Consider the following 22358-nt stretch of genomic DNA (forward strand, 5'->3'; position numbering starts at 1 on the left):
CTGAAGATAAATGGTAACAGCAGCAGCTGACTTATTAAAGGGAAGCAGTAATCACAGATCAAATTCTAAAGCATCTGTGTAAGTAAAGAATTCTTTATTATTTGTATTTTATCACCTTATTTTTAGGTAAAAAGACTTTTGCAAGCTATTTCAGAATTGTGTCCCTAAGCAGCAAAATATGAGAGAAATTTCCCATACAAACCTCTACATACTATGTTTTCTAAACTTTGTAAAAACCATACATTTTGACATTTCTCAGTGAAGCAAGAGGACAACCAGTAAAGTGCTCTATTAGTCATTTTGTTTACTCTTGGTACAATTATTTCTGTCTCACAGGCCATAATTTCCCAATTTCTCTATCATTCTTAGAGCAATACTATAAAATCTCAGTTTATCCAAAACATTGCTATTAAAATAATCTTCCTCATTTGTATGACAGTCTCTAATCCTCAACTCATATGTCAACCATAATATACTATTTGGTGGAACTTCTTAATAAACAGAATATGCTAGGTTTTCATGGGAAATAAATTAACCATTAAGTTGGCTGTACACGATAATTTCTGTGTATTTCCAAAAATACTAAACTGCATATAAAAGGTAGCCACTTCTGAATGTCTTCCCTCTATTGATTTTAATTAAGCAAAAATTTAATGAAAACTGTTTACACTGGCTAGTTCTAACAAAGTGCTATATATAAAACCACAGATCAATGGAATGAAACTTAACTCAGCTTCACAGAAAATGAGAAGAATCAATGTATGAAGCAAAACATAAAGAAAACCCCAAAGCATTTATCCTAGATAGTATTGCATGTCTCTGGCTCAATCCTAAACTAAGAAATTCCTATCATGACAATTAAAAATGCTTTTTCTTAATTTGTGCTGTCATATCTGCATCTGCTACATTTTAAGAATATCGAGGTCCCTGAACCTCAGATGCACATTCTCAGAATAGCTCATATTCCATACTTGGTGGGTTCAGCCTCATTCAGGTGCTAAAGAGAGTCTGGTCCTGGTGTGCAAATACACTCACTTTTGTGCTCTGCATGCAGCAACAGGTTGGATTACACTATCTGAGGAGTGCTAGGCATGGCCACTGCTTCACTAGTTCTTAAGACAAAAGTTCTATCTGATTTTGGAAAATATGTATTTAATTTAAACCCTGAGCAAAAAGTTCGTTTATTCTCACTTTTGTGCTCTATCTTCCACCTATCCAAACTTTTTTTAACAAAAGTAGTGTTTCCTTTCCTGAAGAAAACATAATGGACAAGACAGATACCTTACATAGTCTATATATCTAATCTGGTCTTAAAGTGTATGATACATTGCTACCTAAGAAAATGACAGTGGGTCCTGTGAAAGAACAGAATATCGCTTTGTTAAACAGGATAATGTTCACAAGTGATATTAATCTGCTTCCAAACAATGAAGTGTAATTGATAATGGGGAGTATCACTGAATGAAGACACAAAACACATCAGATACACTTTCTATTATCAAGGAAACATTCTAGAGTTAGCCTGGCATAGTACAATTCATTATATAGTTTACCTGACTTTTTTTACTTCCTTCCATGCCTTTTTTTTTTTTTTACTGACATGTATTTCATAACTCACTGACTCATAGGTTATAGTTATGCTGTTTCTTCAATATAAGTTACTATCCCTAACTTCACAGATTTATTAAACATCCTAGCTCCTGAAGCATGAGGAAATCTGCACGTGCAGATTTCATGTGCCAGTTCTTTCCACACTGTGGAATGGGGAGGGAATATGTGCAAATCTCTTGGAGGTTTGCTTTTACTGCAGCTCTGATCATTTCCACTTCCAAACACTCAGCATCAGTTGCCATTCTGTGTTGGCATCAACATTCTTCAGTTGGGTTCCTTGTCCTGTACTATCCTCCCGTAAATTCTGAATGCCCAGATCATATTTCAACCGAATACCATGTTCACTGCAAACAGAACTCAGTCCCATTGTATTCAATTTTTCTTTGCCCTCTTTTATTTTCTTTTGCAATGTTTAATCTATCTTGACTTTTTAAATTTTAAGCTAATGCTTTCTGACTTCCAAAATTTAACTTTGCTAATCATATCTTCCCCCCCCCCCCCTTATAGGCTCTGGTTCTACACTAACATTCTTTTTGAGTTGGTTATTCACTATGTCTACTTCAAGAACACAGTGCTGACACTGCTCTAAGTTCACAAAAAAGTACTAAAGTTGTACTAAAGTACTAAATAAGAGTATGGAACACAGAGTGTTCACAGCAGAAAGAAAACAGATCCTTACATTGCAAACATGTAAGAATCATTAAATAACAAATTTAAAGCTAAAAAGCTTTTCCTTTAATTGTAGTGCACATAGAATAGTTATGTGTGTTGTTGTAATACAAATTTAAGAAACAAGATGTGCAGAGGCACAAAGTTTAGATCTTGATTTCCAAATACACAAGCACATTTCAGTTGAAGATTTTGTTCTTGATTTTTTTGTTCCTTTTAATTGAACAGATACTTTGTTTTGAAACAATTTCTGCTGTCTCACAGTGTGTACAATGCATATTCAACAAGTGCTGGGAAGTCCTACATTTGCTTGTGAATCAGGTTCCAATCACGTTTTACATTGTTTTAACTAGTAGAATGAAAATTTTACAACTTAAATACCAGACTTCACGTTTTTCCCTGAAACTTGTCAAGTTTCTTATGTCAAATAAGATCTGCAGGTTGCCCACACAACTCCCACTGAATGGTCTGGTATGGTCTTTCAGTTGCTGCAATGCTTGCTGAGGCAATTATGTCATGTTTCATCTGGATTCATAATCTGATACAGTTCAAACTGCTCTATCATAGCATCTTTTTTGCCTCCAAGGTAGACACTAAAATAGGGTTTCCAAAACTGATTGAGGAAAAAGAATTCTGAGCAATATTATACCTATGTGAAAACTCCTATCAGAATGCTTGGAGCTCTCCTGGAGATCTTCAGTAACCTCATTTGTACAACATTCATATGGACATAGACCTGAATATTTCACTGAGACACTGCATGGCCATATATTTCTGATAAGGAGTCACAGTTTTGCAATATTCTTATACGTTCAACTTATATTTTCCTTTCATCCATTTTCTTTTCTGGGGTAAGGGGGAAGAGGCTGTCATTTTTCTCAACTGTTTTTGCATGCTGCTTTTGTGTTAGAAGAAGCTTTTCTTTTAAAAAGAAGTATCCAAAGCAGCTCTGAACAGTTTTTGAAGTTTTTCCCCCACAGCCTCTTCATCTCTTGCTCCTGATGTCTCCTATTTCTGAAAGACACTTTATTCCTTGTGTTCACCCTTCCACTTCCAAAACAGAGAAAAAGGGAGACAAGTCACACACACAAACTCTCTCCCTTAATCTGTCCCAATTCTGTCCACTCCTGATTCTTTTTTCACATCTTACACAATCACTCAGCTGTACTTTAGGGAACCTCCTAATCCGCTCAGAGGAATTCTGTTCTTTATCCCTTTCCTTTCTCCCTCATGTTTGTGTAAGAATGTAGCTAGAACAATTTTTAGGATAATTAGCCCCCAATTACTGGTGTTTAATTTCAGTGAAGAGACTGAAATGAAACACATCTATGTATGTGTTCCAGTTAGATGTTTTATAATAAGTATATTTGCTATACAGACAGTCAGACAAAAAATTGAGCTTTCGTTAATAGAGCAACTTCACACTAAGTTGTATAAATGGAGTAAATGGGAAAAGAGTTTTCCTTCCTCTGTAGGGTAAGAACTTGTTCCTTAATAAGGTCAGTGAAGGAAATGATTTGACAAAGAGATGTTTATTATTCAGGACTGAAACAATCCTGCATTTATTTAAAGGAAAGGAAGGAGTCAGAAGGCAATGAAATCTCTTCCAACTTCTGGTTATCACCAGGTTTCTTTGGTAATTATACTGTGGGTCCATAAAAAGTGTAGTACCTTTTATCAACAGACAAACACATCTCCATGTACCAAGTGCCTTTCAGTATCTACCCTCTTTTGGCTGGAAGAAACAGACTTATTCTTGCTCCCCTGCAGACCATTCAATTAAATGCCACTGCAGACACCTCTATTAATTGTTTAGCCATAATACAGATATAAGTTTCAATTTCTATTTTTGCATAAGTCATCACAGCTAGGCGATGCCCAGATTTTCTAGAATCTCTCTGTAAAATAGCTCCAAAGAGCTAAAACTTTTCCTTAGGCCCTCATCATGTCACATTTCAATTACTGCAACACCCATTTCTCCAGCCTTAATATGTGAAACATGTTCCTTTGCACTCCTTCTGTTTACTTAATTTTCAAACCCCAGCACTTTCTCTCCTCTTTCTGTGTTTATCGATTGGCTCTCTCTGCCCTAGTAGTGTATCAACCATAAGTTATTCAACTTGTCCTGGTTATTGATTGTACCTCCCTCATCTGTTACATCTTCAGTTCTGAGAAGTCAACTTCTATCTCTGGTAAGTCCAGGATATTGCTCTCCATTTTGTAAATGTTCAAGTCAGCCTGGCTAAGCTTTCTCTCTAGGCAAGCATAAATTTGGAGAGGGTCTTTCTGTGAAGTTCAGTATTCTTTTACAAATACATCCCTAGAAGTCTATTAGAATGCCTAAAAAAATTCTCAGCACACTTTAAACACCTTGTGTGCCAAGATACTATCATAACATTAATACCATCACACTATTTCACTGAATTTTCCCTTCTGTCTGTCTGTTTAGTTCTCTTGCATAATATTTTGCAACTTAACTTTTTGGGTTGGTTCCTATACCATGTGTCTTTAGCGTTCCTAAACCAAAAGGTTCTCTTTCCATGATCAGAGCACTAAGTCTTTATCAAGCTATGTCAATGTTATATTCTGTATTTTAAAAAATCTTTAGCTAGATTATACTTAAGATAGAAGTACTGATTCAGGTGTATTTCCTGTCTTTATTTTAATAAAACCATGATTCTTAATTTTTATGAGGAAAGCAATTACTTACTGGTTCAAGACAGGTGTATATGCTGTTTTATCTTCATCTATGATGGTGACCATCAGAGTAATAAGCTGTGCCCAGAAATCCAAATTCTTTGTTGTTGGTCCCTGTTCTTCTTTAGGAACTTCTTGTTTCTTACCCTGTTAAAACAAGATTGAATATATTTTATATCAGAGAAATTAGAGAAAATATTATGGGATTTCCACCTACAGATTATTACTTGGTTGGAAAGAGTGACATATTATGAATCTTCAGAAATTTTGGACAAACACTGTCTATCCAACTTAGAGTAGATTATATGACAGACTGTACCTGGCTGTGGACATATATCAAAAAACATACACAGTGCAAAGACAGCCAGGTCAGCAAAGAAGATCAATAGAGGCTTGATTTTTATTGCATGTCCACACTTTAATTAAATACATTCTTAAATCTTTGTTCTGATGAAACTGAGTGTAGGTAAAATTGCCTGCTGAGGCAGAACTTTTATACCCTACACAATAAATACTGAACAAAGCAATGACAAGGAACATTTCTTGTTTTGTTTTGGATTATACGCTGAAGTTATTTGGCCTAACAACTGCTATGCTGTTAGCTATAAATGAAGAAGTGGTTAAATTTCCCTTTGTTTTTTAATAGCCAAAACAACAAAGGCTATTGTCCAAAATATTCTGCACAGAGATTTCCCAGGCACTCATAGATTGACTGGCAGAACCACAAACTGTGCGTTTATGAGAGGCAGAGGAAAACACCACAAAGCAGGAGGGGGGAAAAAAAAAATCCCTGGACACCTATAAATGCGAAAAGGTACATAGGACTGTCCAAAAGAGGGGCTTGTGAGGTTATTGCCTTGCCAAGGATTTTAAAGGTATGAGCTAAACCAATCTCTTACTTGATTCCTTTTTTATCCAAGGAACTTGGATTCTTGTATAATCCTTGTAAATGAAGAGGACTGCAACCAGTTTCACATCCAAAGCAGAGAACCTGAGACACCCCATTACATTTTTGTAATAATCACGAGGAAGGACATGACACACTGACATATCAGACGGATTACCAACATGACTCTCCAGTCATTGATTAAAAGTTGGTAAGTAAAGCAGTGTTTTTTATTCCTCTTGACTAAAATCCTGCTTTTGGTACCTTTTAATATAGTTATAAGTATGTATTAATATTCACCACTTAGAAACTTTTACTGAGAATTTTATACTTTCTAATGTCACTAAAATGTGCATTTACATCTAGATTTTGTCTCTACAGTTTTGTTTTATGAATTCTTAGTCTACAGTTTCCTAGACAAAAGTATTTTTCAGTTCTTTGCTTGACAGAAGAATCAGATTCCTTATCAATGTCCAATAAATAACTTCATTACAGAGAACCAAACCTGAAAAGAAATATTTTTATCTCTGTATGGACACACACATACAAACACACATAATTTCTGCCACACAGAAGTATGTCTGAACATGCTATGTCTACACATGCTCTTCTACACAGCTGCCAGAGATAGAAAGGGGTCTTTTCACTCAGCTAGTAAGTCAGAAAATAAACATGCCTATTATCCTTCAAGTTTAAACACATATTCCCTGTACTTCTCATTTGTAGTCCAAATATGACCACTTCAATGGACCCCATATCTCTTTGAATAGATATGACACTATATTAGTATCATAGTGAATTAATTAAATGTTATCTTAACCTCAATTAACTTTTATCTATTAACAGCATTAAGAATGGCAGAACAAGAATTTCAACAACACTTAATTGAAATTGTTTTTGTGGTCACTGTGGAATATTTTAGAAAAGTATCATTAATCACACTACTACACACTCAGCTGATCTATAAATGCTATGGCTTCAGTGTCTAAAGCAACTGAAATAAAGGTGAGGCTCAGAAGCAGTTATAATAGATGGTGTGAGTAGTATCACTGGCAATGAACAACCACACATGCAAACAAGAGTGCTTTTCAAAACAGAGATGAATATAGGAGCATTAATGCCACTCACAAGGGCTTGGCCTGGCGTACATTATAGTTTTATTAAAAGACCTTGTTTCTATATCAAAGATTTATTTCAAATATACCATTTTTTTCTAAGAAGCTAGTGCATGCTTAAGCCAAACTGAAAGGCAGTTGTCAAAGACAAAGCCAGTTCACATTTAGTCAAGCATCTTATCCAAGAACTATATTTCACAAAAAAACCCTGCAATGGCATATAGCTGAGGTAGCTTTTCATGGTTGTGAACGTGAAACATAGAATGTGAAATTCTGTTCTTTAATACAGATAGCAAAAAGTAATTAATTTACAAAGTAATAATTGCACAAGGAGGTGCTTTCTACAGAAATTCTCTGGCACAGAAATCTTTTAAAAATCAAGATGATCTTTTCAAAATCCCCAGAGAAGGTATTTTTTAAATATTCTCACATTAATAGATGCTCTGAAATGAAGTGCATAATCTTCCCATGCCCAACTGTAATTTCCATTCTTTATCCTAAAATCTAACTAATGGCTTAGAAATGCTCAGAATCTTTCAAGTTGTTTTTACATTAATTATTATTATTGCTGGCATTATTATTTGTTTTATGTGTTTTCTGGCAACAGATGCCTTCAGAGAAGCATTATAATGAGGTAAAAAAACGTTGGAAGTTTGATTACATTGATTAGTTGCAAGCATACAAAACTGACAGAAGGAAGTTCCATCTAGGAATAAAAATTAACCTGAAACAGAGCTATTTTCATATCCAAAAAATTTCAGTGATACAGTTTGTTTGGCTTTAAAATGTTTCTATTAACATAACTTAGAGGCAGAGTAAACTGCATAACAGCATAGAAAAAGTGAGTGGGAGGACAGCATCATACAATTACATTTTAACATTTTCTTAATAAAATGAAACACCTTTTTAGAGGCACTGAATTTTAATATCTATACTGCTTTGCTGAAGTCTGCTTTGGTGACACGGGTTCACCATCAGTCTGTTGTAAACAAGTCAATAAGAATGACCTCTTATTAAATGAAAAAACAAGTTAAGTTTTTCCTTCTCTGTGGTCTCAAAAAAACCTTTATCTGCTCTAATTTTGTAACTGTGGTGATAATAGCTCGTGTCTCAATCTTGTGACTTGGTCTCATATGCAACCAGTTCTCAATAGTATGCATCCTTTCACTTTAGGAAATAATACCATATGCACTTTCATGGTACAGTGTATTTACAGTCTATGCAGAAGTTGTGGAAAGGCCTTTTGAAGTGCCAAGACTAGATTAGTTTGTACATAAGCAAAGCATATACTTACAAGACTTTACATGCACAAAATTTCTGGAGTATAAACATGTGGTCAACTATGTGGTCTATTAAGTAGAAAGAGCTTATTTTGATAATAGTAACTTTCTTTTTTTCACTCAGGTTCTATCCATTAGAAAGAAACTGCCAGTATAAAACTATGAACCAAACACCCAATATACTCAATTAGTGCCACAGTGGCACAAATACAGTGACAAGATATATAAGCCACTGAATATTGGTTATCATTATAGAAGATAATATCAATGCTGAGATTAAAAAAAAAAATCTGAAAAGGTTAAGAGGAACATAAATTCTCAATATATCAAGTTGACAAAATTGCTAGTTAGCAGATACTGTTCATGATTCATGACTTTTAAAAAGAATGATTTTCTGAAGTTGCCTGTCTTTCATTTTGGTGGATATATAATTCACTGAACAAGCTAAAATCACAGATTGCTCTTAGAGTAACCAAGAGAGCTTTCAGGAAGTATTGACATGAATAAAAGTTTGCCCATTAGCAGAATCAATTTCTTTTTCACTAGCCTTTTCACTTAGGAAAGACACTTAAAATACCTTGACCCCCAGTAATATCACGTGGGATGGTAATGCTGTCCACATGCACAGAACTATGAAATGCCATAAGAAGATACCGTAGTAGATGCTATACTTAAAAGTTCAATAACTAACTGGCCAAAGACAGAATAGGGATATTTCTAACAGGCATCTGCTGGCAGATCAAACAAACAATAATACCAGATGATATCTTACCATCAAAACATGACAATACAGGTTTTTATATGCTCACTTTAATTGACTTGGCTACTTCTTGTCTTCAGGATGACTCGAAAGTTGTAGCATGCCATACATACTTTATCATACAAAAATGTCAAGCAACAACACAGAAGTGGCAAACTTAAATAATGAACTACTTTGGAAAAATGGACTACATGAAACAGGCATGAAGAGTAAATGTGATCGCTTGGGTACTAATGAATATAGCTGTTTGCCTGATTCTGCTTTTTAAAATGACATGTTCTCATCACGTTTATCCAAGATGACACAGCTCAGGACTGCCAGCATGGGAAATTTTTTATCATTATAGTGAATTTCACTGTTACTCATTTCCCATCACTTAGAAAAGTTTGCAAAGCAATCTGTTGCAATTATAGACATGTAATTAGATTTAGATTAAGAATGTATTGCTAAGGATCCTAGATTCCAAATGTTCCTTTAATTAAAATCTCTTTGGTTTTGATCTCAGCCAACACCCCTGGCTCATACAGAAGCTATGTCCAGTGAATTTACTCAATAGATCATAAATCTGATCATCAGGCTTTACATTTTATGATACATTCTTAAATTGTGTCTTTTTTATTAATTCTTTGTCACAGCGAATGCTATCTTTACTGCTAATAGATAGTTCTAAGTAAATTCCTGCAACAGTATATTAACACTAGTTAAAGATGTGACAACTTATTTGGAACACATGAAATAGGGTAAAATCCAAACCGCAGCCAATGCCAAGCATGACACTGGCTTCAGCAGTGATCCCACATCTGTTGGAAAAGAGCATCATAGGACTAATGTAAAATACAATTAATTCCTCACTTTGTATCAAGTGTACTAAGCTGTTTTGGATAAAATTTCAGTCAGTTTCAGAGAACAGAAGTTCCAATTATTTTGTGGAGCTACAGTAAGTTAGATGTGCTTGCCTGGGCAAAGCTGTCTTAATTCAGTTTTGGTCATTTTAGGAACCCAACTGAGAGATAACATAATGGATGTTTCTTCATGTATTTTTTAATATGCTTTGTTACAGGATATTTAATTTTATTGAGAGCATCATAATTCATTTGGAAAACTAGATAATTGCAAACACCTTATAAGTAATGTATCTTTAAAGAGAAGTCATATTATTCACTTAAGATTTACAAACACAAGAAATACTGTGGATTCTATGGGGTTTTTTTAACGCAAGATCCAAACTAGGTGATTTATAACTGTTTGTCTTTTGCCATAGAATACATCAAAATCAGAAAGAAGAACTGAGTAAGAGCAATTTTTCATATAATATGTATAAAAATAAATTCTTGACTTGCACTGAATCATATTTTTCTGAATTTCCTTTTACTATCAATTTCCTAGTCACCAGAGTTCATATGCAAACAATGGATCATGTGGTACAAAAGCACCAAAACCAGTTGCTAGAATTTTGATATTCTCTTAAAGAAAAAGATAAAATGTAGAGGGATTTTTCTGAGTTTAAGGAAAAAAAAAAAGCTAAACTGTTGACAAACAAACATATTTTGCACTCTGGAAAACTGGCCGAAGGTGGAGAAAGCAATCTCAGCCGCAATGTGAAGCAGGATTAAAATCTACATCTGTATTACCCTGAGACAAATCTGTAAAGGCTGGTCTGAGGAACACAGGGCTTTCAACTTCCCTCATCATTGATTTTACCAGTTCATAGGACAAATGTCTCATTTTATTTTGCTTTGTTTTTATTCTGTTGTGTTCTGTGCAATCGATACACAACATCTGTATAGGTGCAACTTTGATAATTCCAATCCTATGATTTTAGTAACTAATCTGCACGAAGACTATGTCTGATGCAAGCCCCAAGCTAAGTTTCAGCATATCGTATTATCTACATAAATAATGATAGAATGGAAGCTGAATGGAAACCAAGGCAGTAGTCCTGATTAGTGTGAGGCTACACAGTACAATTTTATAGACCACTCTTAGATGATGAAATATTACTTTTAACGGTACTTCTGTATTTTTAAACTGCTCAGTTAATATTATTTAATTTGGAAGAGGTTAAGAATCATCAGGAAATACACAATATGCATTATATATATAGAACATACACACATATAGACATTTATATGTATTACACACACCTATTTTTACAATTTTAAACAATTTTAATACTTTTTAACATTTTTATGTATGTAAAGAATGAAAATTCAGCTTTACAGCATTTACTTAGAGAGGCTAAAGCCAGAAACCATTTGCAGACACTCAAAATGCATTCAAAACATGTGAGGGATTTCACTGACCCAGTACCCCCTCTGAACAGTGCTATTGCATAGTAACTCCTAAACTGTTTTCGTATTTGAAACAGAAACCATATTGCATGTATCTTTCTCCAGTACCAATTGAAATGGAATGGAATCCTCCTGGATAAATTCTAATTAAGATTCCTCACTCTTTTTCTTTGAGGACTGGCGCATGAAAGGAGCTGATCTAATTATTCTACCCATTCAGGGCAGTGTAACGTGCATAGCTCCTCTAGAGTAACAAGCCAAGTGCTACTGTGGTTTGATTGGCCCCACCTACCCAAAAGCACTATGCTTATGCAGGGAATAGGTGGAGAAAGACCCAGGTGAGCCCTCGTTAACTGAAAGCTTTTTGCAGCAGAGTAACCTTCATACCACCCTGAAATATTTACTCTGCAATATTTTTGAGAATGTGGAATTCTAATTGTAATAATACCCTGCTCTCTGCAACATATCTACATTAAAGGACAACTGTGGTAAAGAAAGAAGGAGTCCCAATAACATAATACATCTTCTAAAATTTATTTTTTTTATATATATATATATATACTATATAGCATATATTGTATACATGACATGTTATATAATAATATATTACAAATTGAAAGGATAGAGATGCTGCTCTTACTTTGGAAAACTGTAAACCACAGCATTTCAAGTTTTAAGAAAAATCTATCAACTACTGTAGGCCCCTTACTTTTTAACTGTGTAATGTCCTTACCTAACACTCCAAAGGTTATAACACACAGAAGGCTCTACAAAGGACTACAGCTCAAATGCTATTACTTACGAAGTTTTAAATTCAAATGTACTTGCCAAAGAAAGAAGAAACAATGATGTTTTAGACCAGTCATGTACAGCTCCAGCAAGGTAAATCCGAAGTTTTCCGACCCAACGGGCAGACGGGTAGTTCTCCCTAACACTGTCTCACAAGCTCTGTTTCCTAATCTAAGGACAAAGCAGTCAAGTCCACTGTATGTCCCACACACTTTCTCCTGCATATTACACTGGGACCCTGAGCTCACCATTGCCACAGGACAGACATCTTAAGGTTATGACAGATATTTCCATGAAAACATCAGTGCAGTGATGAAGCAGCAAAGAGACCAAATCAACCGTGAAGAATTATCAGAACAGAGCACACAACAAAGAACATCCTTATTCTACTTTCCACAGGGTGATCGTATTTTGAATGTTGCATACAAATCTGGCCTCTCCCCTTCTCCTCATGCTGAAGATAGTGTAGCAGAACTGGAAAATGCTCAGAAAAAGACAGCAAGGTTTATGAAAGATACAGAATGAGTTCCATTAAAGCAATGAGTACATGAGCTAAAGTTTATATAGTTTATAAATCTTTTCCTTAGCTGGAAGTTTCTCAAGACCTCTACTTTGCTCACAGTGAGAGACAGGATGCTGAGCCAGATGAATTTTTTGTCTGATGTGGCATGGCCAGCCTCATGCTCTTAAGCTTTTGTCCACAAGGTGATCAGAAACATGAGGTGAAACAGGGGGAGGACAGAACTGAAGTACAGTAGTGAGGACATTTGCTATTAGCATATTCTGTTTGGAAACAGAAGTCTGTTTACAGCATGGATAAATACATGCATGGTCATGTTAATCTAGGTAGAAAGGAGGGTGAAGTACTTTGGCCTCAGCTCAAGTGTGTAATCAGGCTGCCAGATGGTTTTGCATACCTAAATTGATGCCTGTCTTGTGATTGCTGTACTACTAATTACACCATAATCATCAACCTACAGGAAGTATGTCACAAACTTTGATGCAGAAATCTGTGTGTGCACATTTCTCAGAACTGTCAGTGTTTCACTCAATTCCAAGCCAATGTTTACTGATAATCAGTTTGGAGAGGTATTATGGAAGGTCAGATTTCAACATGCAATTGCTTTTGCCAGTATTCAGACACAAATTGGACTTGATGCAACTGCATACAAATGTTCAAGTTTTCATACCCTCATGGCTACAGGACTCAATAATACAGGAATCTGAATACTGGGCATTCCACTCAAGCTTATATTGTTCTCTGGGAATATTAGGATAGCCCAATCACACAGTATAAATAATTAATGATCAATAAACAATCAAAGAAAACTGTTTTCAAAGAGCTATCATCTGAATGACTTTTAAAAACACCGAGTAGGTTCACAACTAAAGGGCCTGGACTGTGAATTAACTGCAATCTCACAAAAATCAATACTGATCAGACTTTTGTTGCTTATGAGATAATCTATATTTAAGGCCTAGATAAAGTTCAGGTTTATTTTGCTCAATGTTCTTAATTAATAACCAACCTTTACCAGCATTCAGATTTCAGCACTGAAAAATATTTGGATTTTTGGAGATCTAACATTAACTGACAACAGTTCTCTGCTATGCACCTAGAGTTAACATAAACAGTTGAAGAGTATAAGGCTTGAGATGACAAACTAGTTTGTTCATCTCTTCTGATGACAATACTTCCTTACTTCAAGGTTGAAGGTCTATGGCTTTTCCCACTTTCTCTTTTACCAGATCTCTGCTGCCACTGGATGATGAGCTGTTCTCTTGACTTTCTAACTAGTGTTCTCAGACAGGTTTCTAACAATCAATTTTATCTGTAAGCATTGGTCTTTCTCTGACAGAGAAGTCTCAGAAGGGCGTTTGAAATATCACAGCAAAAATGCATCCTTCTGCTGTTCTAAAGTACTTTATCAAAGGTTTTTCTATTACTGTGACTAACATGCTGCCCATCAAGCACTGTGCTACAACATAAGAAGAGGTCTCTCAGTACCCTCTGCATGCCAGATTCGAGGAAGTTAAAACCTCAGTGCATCTAAAGCAGCATGTAAATATAACAAAGTGCCTCACAACAAGTATTACTTGGCACTGAAATCTGCATGCCTGAAAAACAGGACTCTCTGGGGCAAACAGCTTTCACTACTGCACAACTTTATTTCCTGCTTCATACTTTTGAATATGTTTTGAGATCACAGATCACATGCTTCATGATTCAATTCTTATAGTATTTCTATACGAAATTAATAATCTACCAATTTTTTGTCATTTCTATTACAGAAAAACTGGTACACCTTCAAAAGCAACTAAGTGGCTTAGGTTCCCAAATCCCAAATGAAAAAGTGACCAGAGACACACAGATGAGTACAGCAAAACTGAGCCAGCTCTCAGAGCATAGGTCCAGCCACATGCTAGTCTACAGCATCTTAATACAGAGTTAATACAGAAACTCTGATTCCCCCAAACTAGGATATTATTAGTACATTATCAACCTGACCTAAGGTGCGATACCTCCAAGCAGAGATAAATTGCAAGGGAAGAGCACTGTGCTGCTACAGCTGTGTAACACCTGGCTCCAGAACTAGTTAATTTGTGGCTAGCTCCTGGTCTTCTGTACCATGCTTCCCTGTGACAACACAGAGCTGAGTAACAGCCAAAAGAAAAGGTCTCAAAAATCAGGTAGAATTTCAACACTATTCTGCTGAGCAAGTGTCAAATATAGAGTATCCCAGTGTTTTTTTCCAGTATACTGGTGCTATCAGTCACAAAATGATTTGTATAGATCAAGAGCTCTTCAGAGAACAGGAAGAGTTTGATTTTCATTTTATTGGTTTCACTCAGTGGAGAAGACTGCAAAACCAATTATTGAAGGGACTTCAGTCATTGTGAGCATCAGCCAAGGTTTGAAATTTTTTTTTGTTTTCTTAAGAAACAGTGACATATTTGTAAATTGAGTCAGAAAGTTATCAAAATGCTTCCTAAACTAATTTTTCAAGGCATTCTTTTTTTCAGCATGAGGCAATCAGCTCTTCATTCAGATCAGTGTTAATTAAAAAGACAAAATACTACATCTGCTGCATAAGGAATTAGGTAGCTCCTCATCAGAGTGCCTTGTCTCAAATAACAAGGACGGTCATATACGTGTCAGTAAGACTGTCAAGATGTCATGTTTTACTATTGGTAGTACTTATTTGTTTTTTGTCATCAGCTGTTCTTTGTATTCTGATATGAATCTGTAGTATGACATTTTTGCATATGGTTAGCATTTACCATGCTTCACCCCAGGAAATATTGCTGCTCCCCAAGGGTGATATTTTGCTGCAAGGTATTTACTTTATAACAGTGGTTGTCTCTCTGACATGAAGGTAGAAAGTAATAAAAAGAGGAAGTGGGAACTGCTGAGCATATTTTGTGATTTACTTGTTACTCTTCTTATAGTGACAAATTTCCCAAAACTCCAGCTTGAGCACCCTCAATTTCATCACTCATTGTTCTATTTTCACCCCCAAATCAGACAATTACACATATTCAGACAGTAAACGTATTTTCTAGAAATATTGTGGCAGGCATCTTTGAGAAGTTTAGTCTGAAGACAAAAGCAAATGCAGAAGGTGGTTAACATGAGTTATGCACAGAGATAGCTATATATAACGTGCAGGAACCTACCACTTCTGGTCAGACGGAAACACTACTGTTTAAGTAGCCTATCTAGGTACCACTTTTTCATAACATCATCCACAATATGATTCAGGCAAAAAACGAACCATGGTAAAACCCTGAGCCTGCAGTTGGCCTCGGCAGGACAACAGCTGCCAGGCTTTCCCCTGAGTGAGAGCAGGTGGTGACCTACATATGAACCATTTCTTGTTGCTTTGGGGTTTGTGGATTTCAGTTCTCACTACTCACAGCTCAAATCTCAGCTGTGCAGCTAAAACATGAACCTCCTGTGCTGCACTACCATGCTAGGATGAACTCCTTTCCTCTCTCTGAGAGGAGGAGGCCTCATCTGATTGGGGAGGCAAGCAGAGATAAGAGAAGGGTTAATGAAGAAGGCTTAAGAGTGGAATCTGGTGTAATCAGACTCGGGTGTTTGGACACAAAGCTAATGAAAAGTTAATTACAATATTCATTACTCCTCCATTATTATAACAGTGATACCACAAGCCAGTCTGCAGTGCACCTGGATTCACTGGAAAACCTCCACAGCTATAGGTTCCAACAAACTGTATACTTAGCTGTTCCTAAAATAAATTGCACATGCAGATATACTGGTAGCATACTATAAAAAAGATAATGCAGAAGGTAGTTTCCTTGTACCACTCTAGAGTTGATGCAAAATTTAGGTACTAATTTGAATTATTTTACTTGTCTCTCTATTAAAGCTAGATTAGTTAGATTGTATTTCTCAGAATCGCCTCTCACCTGCTGTGAAACAGAAAGTTTTACTATCTATTATTATTATATGTGATCGTTATTTGTTTACTGTTAGCGATGAGTTATTTTGAATGTAGTCTATTTATCTTCATTTTAAATTTTGCTTTTTGCACATTTTCACTAAAATTTCTTGTACTTTCTAGTGATCATCATTCTATAGACACTTGTTTGCTTAAATTTCTACATACAAACTCACCTGCTGGAAATCTTGCTGAAAGAGAATAGAAGAGGCATATAAAAATACAGTGAAAGACAGTTAATTTGGTTTTCCAGCTGAGTGGATATTTGTGGGGGTTTTTTTTTGTTTGTTTTTTAAATTTCAGGACTTCATATTGGTCTATCATTAGAGTTGTGTAAGAGAAAAATAATATAATGACATTGCCCATCCTGCTCAAAAAAAAAATTAAAAAAAAAAAAAAATTGGAAACAGGCATCACTTTAACTTTGTTTTACATTCTCTACCAAACAGGAAGGCTATGATATCCCTGCATTTTTAAACCATCTACTAAAATAGACAGGCTAAACTATTTTATGAATTCACAGAAAAAATGTAGTGAAAATTTTTAAATACAGATAAGCTTTTGCAGGTATCACAATGCTTTTCAAAAGTAAGATTACTTCGCTTTTAAGTGTTTACTAAAACAGCTAGCATCTGCTGATAAACTCTGCAGACTTATGCAATACCCAGTCTAGCAACAGCTCATATTATATTTAACAGACAAAATCAAATTGCTGCAGAGTGAATGTTAGCAAGAAAACAGAACAGCCTATGACGCAAATAGATGTGATGCCTAAAGCTGCTCCTTCTACTAATTTATACTTCTACTTAGCTTACAATATAATCTGTTGGAGAATAAACACATACACAAGCACTCAAGAGTGTAGAGTGCCTGTGGGTGCTGGTGAGAAATTCTTATGTTCAAAGCTTGGGAGCTAGAGATAAGTTTTCTCAGATAACAGGAATCCAACATTAGAAAATAAATGCTCATTTCAGAAAAGCTGAATATACAGCATGTACTGCCTCTCCTGAAATACAGGAATTAGTATTTTGGATTCAAGTGAAATGTGCTTTCAGATAAAATTTGATGTCTTACATGATGTAGTATGACCATTCTTATCTGTTATATACTACACAGCAAATGTGCATTTGCCAAACAGCTTAATTCATCCTTTTCGAGGCAGGAGTAGTCACTGAAATACCATTTTCCCAGTCTACAACCCAGAAGGCAAAAGAAAGGAACCAGAGGTAATGTGATAAAGCAGTGATGCTCCTTTTAGACAGTTGCATGATTCTGCAGACACAAATTTCTTAATTTTAACATTACTGATAGAGTAAACTCTGGCCATATTATGGGGGGGGGGGAGCATTCTCAAGGTTTTTGGAATACAACAAATGCTATAATTATTTTGCATTGACAGTTCAGCCTGACAGACTAATATTAAGAAATGTTATAGAATTATCCTCTGCTTTCTTGAAGCAGTTGGATGTTGAAGCTTGGATCCAAGTATGCATCATAGATGTTAAAATATATGGCTGGAAATACAGTATATCATTTTCAGCAAATTATAATTCTTCTTTTCTAAAGCTACTGAAGTGAAATACTAGATATTTAAAAATTATTTTCCAATTATGGATCTTAAATGAACAGTAATCAATCTAATGTCATCTTCCTTAAAGCCACTGGACAATTTTACAGTCATGTCCAATGTGATGACTAAATTATGAGGTTACATGTTCATTTTGAAACTCATTTTGTTAAACTTTTTAGGGTTCATAGCTACCTATGAGTTTATTTATAATATATTGCTCCTTCTCACATAAATAAAATGAAAATAACCTGAGTGCTTTGATATGAAGGAACACTGGATGGTTTGCATTTACTTATGGTAAACTAACAACAGTGAATGAGCAATAGCATGAAACAGGTTCATATTAGCCTTACCTGATCCACTAACTGGGAGTAGAGATCATAGCAATTGTCAAAAATGTATTTATAAGTTGAGTCCAGGCAGGCTCTTACACAGTCTTTCACCACAGTACTGGCTCGAGGTGGGCTCTGCAATTCAAGGACCTAATAAAATATTTCATAAATGGTAGAATGTCAGAATTAGGTTAAACACAAAAAATCCAAGTGTTGTAATGAATGTAGTTCTGTAACACAGGATGAAAAATGTTGAAATATAATAATGATAAAAATATTTAAAATTATGTTGACTAACGTTGATCTTAGTTTAAAGATGCATTAAAACACATACTTAATTTAAGCAAGTAGATTATATCACTAAGTTTTATTTGAATGAAATTATTTATAAGATGAAAGAGGCATACGTGCCCAAGGACTTACATCTTTAGGTTTTCTGCCTTTAGGTTTTCCACATGAAGTGGAAAACCTAAAGGTTTTTCTATTATTTAGGAAATAATTAAACCACATCATTATGTGCTTTCCTCTGAATAAGAATATCAGCCAAATAGCTCCTCATTTTTTAAAGCAAAGCTTCAGCTTTTTCCTCCACTTTAGTATATGTTTATTTGAACTTCAACATAATGGATTATTTTAATTCTCCTTATGTAATGCCTAACACAGTGAAATCACATGCTATTGTGACAAATGTTGCTTTGTGTTTCTGTATTTTCATCCAGTAACATTAATGTGTACCATTCCATTCTAAAAATATTTCAGAACTTGGTCACCTGTATATCAACATCTGGAGTGACTGAGGCAAGTAGAGTTATCAGACCTATTTTGCTGATTGACATGTGATATTACGATACTACTAGGAAAACATTATTCTATGACACATGTTTCTAAGGAGTTAAACTGAGTTTGCTTTAAGTGACTTGACTTTAAACTAATTAAAAAGGTAATTTTTTTTTTTCCTTCAGGAGATGTACAAATAATTGTTAAAAAGGGAAAAGATAGTTGTTTATTTTTCAAAGATGATGGCTTTTACCACATTGTTAATACAAAGTATGAATAAGATGACTTTACTTCAGTGATCTTCAGTAAGTTGAGAGATTTAATGTAAAGTTGAAGGAGATTAATTGATTAAGAGTATTAACTAGAGTATGATTTTCCTGGAAAATAAAAGGCAACAGCATTTTTTTTAGAGTCATTGTGCAAATAAAGGACTATACCTTCATTCGAAAAAAAGTAATGCTGGTAAGCAGGTCCACAGTTGATTTCAGATCTTGGAGTCTTTCAGAATTGCTGGCAGGAAAATTATCCTGGTGAATCAGGAAGAGAGGAATCATGCAGATCTGGAGTTACAGTTAAGATCCTTGAACAGCTAGGAAAAAACCCTCTAGGAAACAAAAATGCTGCTTGGAAGGATTAGAAATGTTCACGTTACCTGAATTCTGCCTGTAAGGAAGTTAGTGATTAGTATCCCTTTGACATGAATAGGAACACTTCTGATAATGCTCCTGTATTTGTAATATGAAAGATTTAAAATATTGTGATATTTCCAAAAAATTAATGGAGTAAAAAAGTACCACAAGATGACTGGAAAATGTTGCTAATGAAAATCATTCATGTGTTCTCCATGGTACCTAAATCACTTGTAGGCATAGATGCAGTGGTAAGCTTAATGAAGAAATCATATATGAATTTTTGCTATGATCTGTAGGTTATCAGAAAGACTGATGGGAGGTAGTGTTATTTAAATGGCTCCATACCAATGAAACATCAGCCAAATATCCTCTTGCTCCACTATTATCTGGATAACATTCTTCAAAATTAAAATGATCCTAGGATGAACATATCTGCTGCATGAAGGATATGGTCTTAAAAACTGAGTATGTGCAACTTCTACTACCTCTAATGCCTTGGGGTTCTTTTAAGTGTTCCCTTTCTCCTTCAGTTTTAGAAAGCAGGCCAGATGAACAAAGAAATCCTTGAGTTGGAGGCCGCCATTCCTAAAAGCTGAAAGGAAAGCCATAGCTGATGGAGCCCTAATCGCTTATGTATCATCCAAAAGTTTCGTGATCCAGTGGAATGGAAAAGGAAAGCAAGTTCAGAATAGTATGATAACTGGCAGGTATTCAGTGCATGCTTCTTTCCTGAAAGGCTGGGTTTGGAGCATACCTCAGCGGAAAGAGCTTCCACATGGCAGAAATGAAGCTGGAATTCCTATGATGTAGAAAAATGAGGAGTCAAGTCTCTTTCAACATTCCTAGGATCTTAGCATGGAAGTGGTAGCAAAGATGTCAGTCTCAGAACAAACAGAGCAGTTACTGCAATTTGCACTACATGTGTCAGTGAAGGTAATTCCCAGACAAATTAACTTAATCAAGTTATGGATTAATTTAACCAAAGTTGTTGAATCCTACTCTTTCTTGAATGTCTGCTCATCCCTTGAACCATTCTTATCTTTTGGAAAGAAAAGAATAACTTCTTTCAAATTGGAAAAATATTTGTTAAACTGCTTAAATGCTGTAAGTTTTTGTTCCAAAGGATTTGGGGTCTCAAGTCAGCACCCGACATTTTCAGCTTCTATGTCACAGGAAGAATTAATCGCTGAAACATCTTTAAGCAGATAAAGCCCACAGGCATATTTAAACGAAAAAACATTTGAGTTGTCCTCTAGATAGAATACATTGCACATACCCTGTATTTAGATAAATCGATCCTCAGAGAATTGTGCAATTGATCCAGCAGTTTTATGAACTTTTCCCTCTGTAAAAAGAAAACAAGAATACGTTGCATAAGAATTTGCAGGTTCGTGTAATTGGCGGGTATTTAGAAAGCTGCTTTGTATTCTTAACTTATATGAAACAATGGAAAACAATCTATTTTTCAAATAAAAGTCCTGGTCTGAGATATCTGTGTTTCAAGGCCAGGCAATTTATCTTTTATCACTTTATTTTCCCTTTCTATCCTATATTGTGATTTACCTGGTATGCATTCAACACTGCAGCTGTGCAATACATTAGTGAGGTGACGTAATACTTTCCTATGCAATGTTTTCCTTTCTTAATGACCGATGCATTGTTAAATAACTCAAAATATCTAGAAATGAAAAACATTGCCTGATATCTCTGACCAAAAATACACTAACAGCATCAATTCAGTATAAAGTCCAAAGTTTTAAGTTATGTTAGCAAGGCTTTTTAAAACAGATAAGCTTGTTGAATTCTTATATTTGCCTTGTAATTGCTTACACTCTTGAAGAAAGCTCCTTCTCCTCCCTTTGATGCTCATTTACAGCAGAATTTGGTGTAAAATTATGATTGAAAATTATACTTCAGAAACAGTGGCTTTTGTAGGAATAAGCTAAGTAATACTATGCAGTTACAGTTTTCCCTTTCAAATGTGGAAATTAACTTGTTATCTTGATAGATGAAGGTGCAGTGAAAGTATTCTGCTGTGAGATACCCAGCTGAGTTGTGCCATTCTCAAGTAATACTAATGAGAGTTTCAATTACCAATCTTCACGTTAGAACATATTCTATAGTCCACTGCACAGAACTGTGCAGTGATGCTGGCCAGCCTCTGTGAAAGCAGCAGGCTTGTGGAAGTAGCAAAATCTGATAGCTCTCAGAATGCATGACTGTATGCACACCATCCCTGAAATATGACTGATACCAATATGAAAATAGAGTTCTTTGTGCACTGTCTCTCATCAACGGAGCGCTAACCTACACCAAAAGCCACTAATTTGGTACAGTTCCCTTAAGGGATCAATCAAAAGGGAACTTTTTAAATCATGTTATAAATCTGTACTGAAACAGTCAGTGAGCCAAATCCTTCCCAGCTGTATCCTGAGGACTTGAATTTGAGATGTTCTTTTTGATGAATGATGTGCAGCTATCCA

The 22358-nt window shown here is 35.3% G+C and overlaps 1 protein-coding gene across 4 annotated transcripts in view; it reads right to left on the reverse strand.

Annotated features, from left to right (window-relative positions):
- Positions 1 to 22358, reverse strand: part of UNC13C (unc-13 homolog C) — a 201049-nt gene that overhangs the window by 75060 nt on the left and 103631 nt on the right. For all 4 annotated transcript variants that reach the window (XR_011327075.1, XM_069798209.1, XM_069798208.1 and 1 more), the window contains 4 exons: positions 21152 to 21220; positions 19681 to 19770; positions 18488 to 18616; positions 4991 to 5124 (listed from right to left, as the gene is read on the reverse strand). Coding sequence is in view for 3 of the 4 variants with exons in the window: in XM_069798209.1 (XP_069654310.1) it covers positions 4991 to 5124; positions 18488 to 18616; positions 19681 to 19770; positions 21152 to 21220 (422 nt within the window). In the remaining variant the exon portion in view is untranslated. The remainder of the gene's footprint in view (positions 1 to 4990; positions 5125 to 18487; positions 18617 to 19680; positions 19771 to 21151; positions 21221 to 22358) is intronic.

The sequence above is a fragment of the Haliaeetus albicilla genome, chromosome 12 (assembly GCF_947461875.1).
Source record: "Haliaeetus albicilla chromosome 12, bHalAlb1.1, whole genome shotgun sequence".
NCBI lineage: Eukaryota > Metazoa > Chordata > Aves > Accipitriformes > Accipitridae > Haliaeetus > Haliaeetus albicilla.